Here is an 11658-nt window from a genome sequence, read left to right as displayed (position 1 = left end):
TTTCCTCTGGTCTCGCTGGTCAGATATTGAGATTTTCTGGATTGCATTTTAATGTGGTGAACTTCATGTTTAACCACAATGCACTTATCACCTATTAGATCTTAATGCACATGCCTTACTGTGTTTTTTTACATTTATTCCACCCACCATTAGCAAAATAAATTCTAGATAATGCAGTGTCATGAGCAATGATTCTAAAACACAAAGCCTGCACGGTTTGAGGCCACAGTCGAATTCTGACCTTGTTTATTGGAAATACATTAACAGCACTATGTCACCCAGACCAGCCTTCTTTTCCCCAGTCACTCGCAAAAGCACAAAAGCGAACACCAAAAAACAAAAACGAAAAAGATCTTTCAGAAAAAATTTTGGCATAAGTGTATATTGCATTATCAATTTACAAACATGTACATCAAATACATCATCAGCATCATTATAAGAAGAAAGGAGGATAGTAATAAATATATTCTTTTTATTTGGGAAAGGAGTGAGGAGCGAGGGCGTGGTCCCTCATGAGGAATAGTCGTATTCCTCGGCACTCCGGCGGCCGAAGTCCATCCAGCCCAAATAGTCCCGGTCTTTTATCCGGTGGTTAGTGCTCAAAGCGCTCGCTTTGCTGTTTGCCATCGAGTTCCGCCGAACAGATCCTGAGACAGAAAGAGAGACAGAGAGATTCAATTAGCTGTACTTTCATGCAAAACATCTTGTATAAAAAATTTGTAGGCCAATTTAAGTTAAGCCAAAAGCTGAAACATGTTTAAATCCTGAAGACTTTTTTTTTTTTTTGTCATTTTCTGGAAAATAAATGTGTTGGACTGTTTTTAATCCTGTTCACACCATTAATATATTCTTATACTCCTTATATCCAAAACTGAAACCAGATCAGCTCAGGCAGGTAAAAAGTATGAATAAAGACAACTCGAATTTTTTTCTATATGTAATCAAAATCATGGGTTCTGTTTCTCCTGGTGAACCTGAAAGTATAAACCTGCCTCAAGTGTGACTTGGTGCATGAATAAATATATGTGTATTGGAACACTTTATCTATTCATACAATATGATGCATCCATATTTGAGTTGCTCACCTAATAGAGTGGGAAGCCATTCCAAATTTTACTCAAATAGTCTCAAAAGGTAAAGGAAAGTCAATGCGATACCAAGTTGGCGTTTTCTTGATTTAAGTTGATCTGATAAATATTCATTTCCTAGCAACATTTTTGGATCCTGCGAGCATGTAGGGCTGTTTTCTTTCTTTTTAAATTCCAATCCCGCCCACTCCTGTCGGTACCTGCCCGTGATATTCGAAATTAATTAGTCAGTGCTATTTTCTAAAATCAAAAGATCAGGGTTATTAATATGCCTGAACAGAACAATTTCTAACGAGAAAAGATTAAAATGAGTTTCTTCCTTAATGAGAACATTCCTAGACTGGATTAAAACCTTCAAATCGATGACTATCATATTATACATCAGGTACATTGTGATATTTTTCTTCATATAGAGTAGCTCCAGCTGTAAAATCGGTCTGGAAATATCGTAATACATTCCTCCCGATTTCTAATTAAACTTTATATTTAATTAGAAATGTCTTTTAAGCCTCATTTTATTTCACAGGGGGCACAAACGTTCACAATCATCTCTGCATTAGAGAGACTCCCGTTTTGTCTAGTTCTCTATCTGTCAAGAAAAGAGATCGGGTTTTGACAGAAGGCACGACAGACACGGGGGAAAGTCAGAATTTTGTGCGACAGATGCGTATCTGCTCCAGATGTTCTGTCTCTGATTCATTTCGCCCACATCCGAGAGCTCCTTCTAAGTCTCTGGCTTCGTTCCATGCCTGGATGCATCGCTAGAGATGTCTCGTGGGCTACTTCAAAGTTGTGCGTTTCCAATTTTGAAGGGAAATGAGTTTTATTGTTTGATGCTACATACACTACATATGGTCTCTGTATGGACTCAAAATTCAAATGTATACCCTCTGTCAATATACTGTATAGAAAACACTTAAAATAGGTTTTTATGTAAACAGATTTTCTTCTATGTATGGATATTTCCCTAAACGTTGGACAGCCATACAAAGCGTTTCACTGCATGTCCTTCTCTCTATGTGTGTGACAAATAAAATTAGAATACTCTAAAAACTCTAAATTTCCCTAAACCTATCCATATATATATATATATATATATATATATATATATATATATATATATATATATATATATATATTTCTAAACGCTAACCTTATATTTCTGTAACCCTTACTCTATATTACCCTAAACCTGACCCTTGAGCTACATCATAGAATCCCACAAAATAGGAAAAATTTGAGTATAAATAATCAATAAATCTTTGAAATGATTTCCAAAGTGTGCTAGCTCTAGCTCTATTTCTTACATTAAAAACAATGCTAGCATCACTCAAAATGGCAGAACCCTGTCTTTGTTTACAGTTAAAGGCTAATACACTGTAATATTAGTCTTCTGGAGTATTTTCTTAGCAATGTACCGACAATTCTGAGGTAAATATTTTTATTCCAGACACTCTGATCAAACTTCTAGTGTCACTCTGTCTTTCTATTGTGTACAGTCCTAATGCTAGCTAAATAAATGCCTCCCGCCATTAACTAGCTTCTGCTAGGCAGGTGTTGGGAATTTTCTTGCTGAAGGAAGCAATATAACAGACAAATCAATCCTCTGTGTATGTAATTTGGCAGTATTACATACACAGAGGACTCATTTGTTTGTCTCATGCCATATATTTCTACCAAACGATTCTACTTTTCGAGGCTATCGAAGACATAGGCGGAAGATTCGGACGTTTGTACGTTTGTGAGCAGGTTTAATTAAAGCCTAATGAAGCTGAAGAGCAAAAAGATCTCAGGCTTCATAACACTGCTGGCTGTAAGGATGGAACATGAAGGCATCCTTCTTGTTTTTGCTTTTTTTTTTTTTTTTTTTTTAGTCTGATGGCACTTACGAAACGTACAATTTTTTTCCAGGTCTTTAATTGATTCTCACTCATATGGTTTGATCAAAGTTTCAGTCAGAGTCAAACATGTCATTGTGAAATATTCTGTTATTATTCATTTCTAAACAGCAAAATCGTATAGTAGTTTTGGGTTTAGTTTTTCTGTCTTTTGAAATATATATTTAATATTTTAAATAGAACTAAAATATACATGAGTGTATATATATATATATATATATATATATATATATATATATATATATATATATATATATAAACACAAATCCTGACAAAGAACTTTGTAGGAGGTTTTTTGTTATCCAAGTTATTTATTTTGTTATTTATTTACATTTCAATGATTAATTATGCTATACTTAATAGTATTTTAATATACCAAATCACTGTCATTTGTTTGTTTGCTTATTTGTTTGTTTGTACAATTTATTTTATATTTTAAACATATTTAATTAATTCATATACTTAATAGCATTTCAGTAGACCAATATATGGTATTCCATTCCATTTATTTTATTTTGTGTATTTAGATTTACATTTACAATCAGGTATATAACACTTATTATATGCCATAAGATAGATAGATAGATAGATAGATAGATAGATAGATAGATAGATAGAAAGATAGAAAGATAGATAGATAGATAGATAGATAGATAGATAGATAGATAGATAGATAGATAGATAAGAAAAAGTCAAGCTTCAATAGTTTTCAAAGAAATGTGAATTATGTTTGTGATTCTGGTATTGGACAAATTTTTTGGTGAAAAACTTGCACAAAACGTGCAGCAAAACAGTGACATGGCATGATGTGAGTGTGTGTGTGTGCACATGCATGTGTTTGAGTGTTGCTGAGAGTTGCTGAAAATGCTTTTAGTTGTGATAATAATGCAACAGATGGGCGACTTCTAACCACGTGCAACACACACATTTCCAGTCCGTTTAGTGCAAATTATAGTTGTGTGTGAAATTCGCACTTCCCACACTTGCACAGTAATTCGCCCAGACACACACCGGGAACGATGTGTGGTTGAGCCTATTAGAAGATTAATGCTAACTGGGTTTCTTTGAACTGTTGCTGGCTGTTGTGTTTCAGCCCACGCGACACGTCTGAGTTCACTGCACCCACATGCACCCGGTCGCACTGTACGCCGCTCGCTGTAGCGCGAGTGCTCGGGAACCGCATCGCTAAACACTTCAGTCAGGAGCCGCGGGGCTACACCGCTGCCTGTGATGCAACGCAGTGTTTACTGTTGTTGACCGTTGCGATGGAGTTTATCTGAAGCGTCTCAGAGTTCGTGCTCAGCCACGATTACGCTAGGCACGCTCAAATGAGGAGGAACAAAAGGGTTTTACGCCCTGGGAAGACTCGTAATTAAACGACACAGAAGCCGTGAGCTAACATCCAGCTCTCAGGCGCGCACCCGGCTGTTTGAGGTTCCTGTTTAGGCCTGTCCGTGTTGCCGTGTTTTTCGAGAAACAGCCAGGAGGCTGAACATGTGACACCCATCTTTTGAAACATCTTACAAGTGCAGTAAACTATTAGACAAGGTAATGAAAGCCTTCAGAATCCTGTGCTGACAAAAAAAAATTCATAATGAAAATGATTAAATAAAGCTGATGTGGCATGCGAGTGAAACATCTTTTCATCTGCCAAAACACAGAGAGACGCTGTGGAGTCACTTTTTTAAATGCAGGTTTTTTTTTTTATGTCTATATGAATTTCTTGTGAATTAGACATTAGCTGTAACTCTTTGGTTCGGCTTACATCTACAGTACAGACCGTATCACATAACCAACTTTGGGAGGATTTGTAAAATGTAAACAATAAAATAATAAATTGATAATTGATAAATAAAAATACATTGAGGAAATAAAAAAAAATGTGCATTGTTTTTTTCTCTTTCTCATTTTTGTCATCGCGTGAACACGTAGCTTTGGTATGAACTTTGATATATTTTCTGTCCAAGTTGTTTGTGCCTGTGTGTGTGTGTGTGGGTGTGTGGGTTGGGTGAATTCCCTTAATGGAACACAATTATGGGTTTGCTTTCTCACGTGATGCTACACAACTCGATCCCAAAAAGCGCAAAAGCTGCCTTCCTCTTTCCTGCTGAGGAAACTCAGGTGTGATGACAATAATTAGAAACAGAGAAAAGCGTTTTGTGTGTGTGTGTGTGTGTGTGTGTGTGTGTGTGTGTGTGTGTGTGCATGTTGCGATGTTGTTAAACCACTAATGCAGCCTCATTATTCAGTGCATTTAGCAGCTGGAGCTGGAAATTTGTAACTCTCAGGCTTTAAGCTAATTTGAGGCGGTGCCCCGGGATACGGCTACACTGGACTTCGAGAAAAAGATAAATGAACTGAGGACCTTCATTAGACACAGTAAAGATAATAAAGAGAAGCACTGCAAAAACTCTTTCTTTTTAAAAAAACTAGTTTGTGGATTCATTTTTTATTCTCTCTCTCTCTCTCTCTCTCTCTCTCCTCCATTCCACTGGATTCGAATCCTCTTTAAAAAAATGTTGTATGAAATTTGAGTACAAATCAAATTAAAATAAAAAATTAAAGGAGAAATTATTCAAATGATCAAATTAATACATTCTTGATTTAATCATCTAAAATAAATAAATAAATAATACAATTAATAATAAAAAAAATTAAATAAAAAAAATTATAATGAATAATACAAAAATAAGAAAAAGAAATCATTTAAATTACAACAATAAAATAAATAAAAAAATACTTTTTACAAAATAAATGATTTGTTTCATTATTTGGGTTGAAACATACAAATGAAATATGCTTCTCTATCCTTCGCTCTTTCATTCTGTCTCTCTGTTCTCATTTGTCTCGGTGTGTCTCTGTCTTTCTCAATCTCACTTTCCCTTATCTCCCTCTCTCTCTTTGAACAATTCTAATTACAGCACACACTTGTTAGTTTAACCCTAATCATGGGGTCACAGTATGTGTGTGTGTTTATTTTCCTCACCTTTCCTGGAGATAAGTCTGGCCAGCAGCTCGTTGAGGTTGGCGCGGGGGTTGGCGTCATGTCCGGCGTTCATACTGGAGTCCATCTGCGAGGGCAGAGCGTTGTTCTCCTCCTGCGCTGGAGAGGAGCGGGTGCGAGCTGCAAAGGTGACCGAGAGGGCGGCCAGAAGCACACACACGCACACACCACAGTTCATCCTGCATGTGTGTGTGTGTGTTTAGGGCAGGTGGAATTAAGAAAAAAAAGAATAGAGAACATGAGTAAGTTCAAGCTCTGTTAGTTACTGCATGGTATCTTTAAAAAAAAACTTGTAGAACCCAATCATGATTTGAGCAAATAAGATAGATAGATAGATAGATAGATAGATAGATAGATAGATAGATAGATAGATAGCTAGATAGCTAGATAGCTAGATAGATAGCTAGATAGATAGATAAGCAAAGTATTGCATGATGATAAGTAAAAAAAAATTATTAAAAGCAAAGCAGAAAGATAGACTAATATAGGAACAGAAATGCGAAAAACATATGTGATTAAAAGAAAAAAATATTACAAAAAAAAAGTGTAAAAACACACGCAGCATAAAATGTAAGAAAGACAATCATAACAAAAATTCAAATAAATAACGTTTGGCAAGATTTTTTTTAAGTTTCATAGAGTTCTGTCAAAATTATGCCTTTTGATCATTTAATATAGAATCTGTAATATTGATGGATAGGTGGATAAATAGATAGATGGATAGATAGATAGATAGATAGATAGATAGATAGATAGATAGATAGATAGATAGATAGATAGATAAAGAGAGAGAGAGAGTGAGAGAGAGATATACAGAAAGGCATGGAGATGGATATAGGGTTTTACCTTGCCTTGTTGAGGAGTGCGTTCTGCTCGTGTGAGAGTGAAAGCAGTTGTTCTCATGAAGAAAGCTGAGAGGCATTTATAAAGCCTCCCCAGCTGTGACGTAATCACACGCACACGCACACACACACACACTCTCTCTCTCTCTCTCTCTCTCTCTCTGTGTTGCTACTGCTTTCCCTCTGTACGTCATGTAAATAACTGAGTGAATAATAACAATGAAAAAAAGTTTACTCCATGCAAATGCCAAACTCCAACTCCTCCAATATTTCTCTGTGTAATTGCTGATCTGCTCAAGTGCACTTGAGTAAAAAGAAAGGTTTTAGTCTATAAACCAGTTTTATCTCTCCCTTATGGACGTCTGCTTTCCAGTATTTCCAAATGTGCACCATATTCTTTCAGTTCTATCAGCACCAGATTTAATAACTTTCTTACCACTACCTAGAAATAATAAATAAGACTAAAAGTTGTGTAGGTGAGGTCGAATTCTCGATTCTGATTGGTCAGGAGGTGTTTCTTTTGTACTTTTTCTATACCGCAGCTATAGATAAAAGTGACCAATTATCAACATGTAACTGCCGTTCTTTTTACGGACTTATTTGATGTTAATAAAAAGAGACTCCAGTTTCAGCACTGAGATGAAACTTTATTTTCCTGATGCAGGATAGACAGGTTTATGTTTTGCAGTTTTTTTTGACTTAGAAAAAAGAAATGCTTGATAAAACGACGTGTTCATTTGTTTATTGTTGATACTCTATAGTTTCAGGGATGTTTCACAACATTATTATAATGTGTACCATTTATAGCAGCTGTTCCACATATATTAATCTCTATAAAACCCTCATTTGCAATTCCATACAGCTGAAATGCTAATTTTTTTTGCAATCGATTGCACTTTAGGTAGCTTTATGTTGTGTGTTGTAGCTCTATGTTGTTTAGTGTAACACCAGGGTTCTGGAGGAACGTTGTCTCGTTTTGACTGTATACTGTGTACCAATGAAATTAAAAGCATCTTGACTTGACTTGAGACAGCCAACATACCCGTTTTAGCATGCCACATTTAGATCCATAGCGTTCCATACAGTATAGTGGTCAAAAATGGGAAGTGCAACAAGTATATCCTAATAAAAGTAAAATGGGGCAGGACTCATGCTGCCCCTTGGTTTATTACAAGGTTGACAGTTTAAGATTTAAAATACTTTAAAAGAAAAAAGAAAAAAATACCTACTAATAAACTTGTTCACAATATATATTCTTTCTGTTTTTTGGGGAGTGAGTTATTTTCTGAGGAGACCTGGGAATTTATGAAAGGGGTCTCCATGTCCTATGCTGCATTAGACTGAAATAAAGTTGTTCATTTAAGTTTTTTAACATGGGAAAATGAAGGGCTACCTGTTTTCTCTGGCACATGACAACTTCTATTCTAATATCTGAGGGAAATGTTTAATGGTTAAATGGTCAACTGGTTTCCACTAAATACCATTACAAATCATCATCTTCATAGTGTGTTTGCTTATACTATTAAATTATGATCGTCAAACAAAACTTAAAATTACTAGAATCTGAATGATCAATGCAAGCTGACAAATGTGTTCTATTGGTCCTTAATGGTATTCACTTTCTATAGTACAACATCTACTGAAGACAACAAATTACAAGTGGACATCCACAGGGTTACACCACTACAGTTTCCATTAAAGCCAATACAATTCCCGTTATAACATTATAACCATTTCAGCTTCTCTAAAGTTTTCTGTTGGGAAGGAGAGGCTGGTGCTAGTAAGTAAGAACAAGAACTAACAGGATGTTACATAGTATTTAAAGTAACTATAAATGGATAAAAACGTTTATATGAAAGAAAAAAAGATTACAATAGCAAATTGCTATGGTATGAGAGCAATAAGCAAATGTGTTGGTATGGGAAGTAGTCAACTTCTAGGTGGTAACAGTGTGGCACTTCTTCACATTACGGCTGCATCTCAACCAATACATCTAAAAAAATATATATGAAAATAACAACAAGAACAACAACAACAACAAAAGTATCGGTAATGGAATCTGATGTTTGGAAACGTCTTTTGAAAATGAAAGAAATAAAACAGCCTCTCTTTCTTGCAGTCTCTCTCTCAGTTATCAGGGGGTAGCATTTGCTTGGCCAGTGTGAGAACACTTGCGTGGGAGGTGCAGTGGGGCGTGAGAATCGATTGGCTGGCGCGTGGGAGGTGTTGGTGTGATTGCGCTCCCTTTTTTTCCAGGTACATGCTAGAACCTCCTGTTGCATGTTTTCGGTCTGGCTTAGCCGGCCAAGTTCAGAAACCTTGCCTTTCAGGAAGTCAGGCTTACAGGTCACAGCACCGATGCCGGAGAGCCAGATATTGACACGGACACTGATTGATATCTTTGATCTCTTGGCGTTAAGCCGGTTGTACGTGCCGTGGCAGCTGGACACGGGTTCTGTTAAGCTGCTTTGGATCCGTGAGAGGACGCCATTCGGTTTCAGAGCAATCTTGTAGATGGTTTTACACCCGAGAAGACATGAAAAGCCGGCGAATAATGAGTTACGGGTTGTTCAGCTTAGTGTCGACTTAGCGAATCGTGGAGATAAGATAGGAATGAGAGCATGCACTACAACTTTTTTTTGTATTTTGGGTGGTAATTTCCTCGCTTTGCTTGCTTGCTGTGGGTAATGTGGCCTGAGGTTACATGCCTGAGCAGGAAAAATGTCTCACCTCAATGGTGTCTAGAAGCCACAGGTGCTCCTTATAAAAAAAACATGAGATCTAACAGCAGTTACGAGCAACAGAAAGAACATTTTCACAGTCGACGAAAGACATGAGTGGCTTGAGATGCTTGTTGCGTCCAGAAAGTTCAAAAGCTCAAAGGTTTAAAGGGTTTCTGCAGTCTTGGATACAGATTTCCTACATGCCTGCAAATCAGTTTACACAGACCTCTGGCCAGATACATGCAGAACATACAGAATTTTATTGTCTCTAAAATACATAACATACATGCAAGAAATCATTTAATTACTGTCCGTGTTGCTGTGGACACTGACAACGTGGACTCCCAGGGCATTTGACCTTGCTACTAGCACATTAGGTTTACAGCTTAAAAGGTTTTGGAAGTAAAGTGAGTTGCTGGTGAATCTTTCTGGGCCTTATGATGCAACGTTTGGGAATTATTCTCCTAATTTCTACTTCATTGTGTAATCAAAATGTAACCCGATACAAATAAATTATTCAGAATGAACCACTGTTATGCTGTAAACAGACTGAAATGCTTGCCAGAAGGTTGCACATAGAGTTCATCCCATGGGACAAACACACACAATGTTAGATGAGTACCAAATTCTATGTTTGTGTGGACGAGCTGGTCATCTATAAAGTCTGTCCTGGTTTTTTAATTCCATCCCTGTGTGAACAAGTGGTGCTCACATGCCAGTACCCTAAAATGTCTCTGCATTTACATCATTCATCCTCAGTAAGCACCTGGGCAAGGTCGTGGCGGGTTTTCTTTTGACAGCAAAATCAGCTAAATTTCTCCACTGGAGTGGTTTAGCTGATGCTAAGGAACCTGTCGAAGCTAGAATACACACATACAGACAGCATTTCTACCTCTGGAGAGTATTTTTGGCCACAGTGGTAGAGTTCATTTAAAATTCATTCAGGTCATGTCCACATTTCTAGTGCTCTCTTGAACAAACAATCATATTTTAATGGTCGGAATAAATATTTTACCGCACTGTAAACGCTGCTGAATCGAGGAAACTGAAACGAATACAAACACAGGTACAAAGACTACGCATGATCGTTGACTTTTCTTTTGAATTTGAATGCATCTGAATGTTTTGCGAGTGTTGTGGGATTTCTTTTGGACTTTTTGTGTATTTGTCTTGCACTGTCCTGTATTGTCTTGCACTGTCTTGTCAAGTCAAGTCAAGTCAAGTCAAGAAGCTTTATAAAGTCAAGTCACATGCACTTTATGTGGCGAGGACACTTACCAGTCCTTGTGTTTTTTGTTTTTTGTGTAATTCGTCAGCTACATATGGTTGAAATAACAATACACGCTTCTTGACTTGACTTATACACAATCAAACCGGTGGGGTTCAATTACGCTACTAGTTTCATGTTCATTAACTGGGAACTCAAATATTTGTCTGCAGGTAGAAATAAACAAAAAAAGATTTACGTCCCACGTCCCACTAGCCATTTATGAGTTATGGCAGAATTCGCACATCGTGTTGACAGGTGCCGTTTCTATGTTGTAGGGATGGAACCTTGCACAAAGTCAGAGAATTTATTGGATTAGAGTCAGTTGTATGATTAAGCATTTATACCGAGCATGTGCTAATGATCTAATGTGCTAATGATCATTTCATATGTAGGTTGGAACACGGTCATTAACTGAATCAGGAACAGCTGTGTATGAGGATTCAAACTGGGTGAGGAGCAGGCAAACTCTGCTACTAAGAGAGGTATGGAAGACAGTTTCATGTCAAAGGTCATACAACATGGCAAGACACAAGGTGACACAAGGTTCTGAGACTGTGTCTTTGTTTCCTGACCATTCTAGCTCGTGATAAACCCCCCAAAATCTGAGGTAAATCTGATCAAATGAATTGTGCAACAGAACTTGAGACGTATAATATTCTATACTGCAACCATATATTATTTTTATTTTGTTTCTATTATTCAATTATATTGTAAATTCTATTTCTATTCTATTTATGTTTTTATTCTATTTCATGGAACAGAGCGGCCATGAGGAATAGACATGAGCGAAATATCTGACCCAATACAGATCATTTGGAACAGATTTGTGACCT

General features: G+C 36.8%; 1 protein-coding gene across 2 annotated transcripts; it reads right to left on the bottom strand.

Moving 5' to 3' along the window:
• Positions 1-211: 211 nt before the first annotated feature.
• cckb (cholecystokinin b) lies at positions 212-6968 on the bottom strand. Of its 2 annotated transcripts, none has more exons than XM_046865433.1 (3): positions 6837-6968; positions 5973-6169; positions 212-647 (listed from the first exon to the last, which is right to left on the bottom strand). In XM_046865433.1, the coding sequence occupies exons 2-3, from the start codon at positions 6166-6168 to the stop codon at positions 511-513; spliced, it is 333 nt and encodes a 110-aa protein (XP_046721389.1). In that variant the 5' UTR covers position 6169; positions 6837-6968; the 3' UTR covers positions 212-510. The 2 variants fall into 2 exon arrangements, with proteins under 2 accessions (XP_046721389.1, XP_046721388.1); XM_046865432.1 differs by having other exon boundaries at positions 6842-6896.
• Between the last annotated feature and the right edge of the window lie 4690 nt (positions 6969-11658).

This window comes from Silurus meridionalis, chromosome 14, assembly GCF_014805685.1.
Source record: "Silurus meridionalis isolate SWU-2019-XX chromosome 14, ASM1480568v1, whole genome shotgun sequence".
Classification (NCBI taxonomy): Eukaryota; Metazoa; Chordata; class Actinopteri; order Siluriformes; family Siluridae; genus Silurus; species Silurus meridionalis.
The sequence above is the reverse complement of the archived record's forward strand: the minus strand, read 5'-3'. Positions and strand labels throughout refer to the sequence as shown.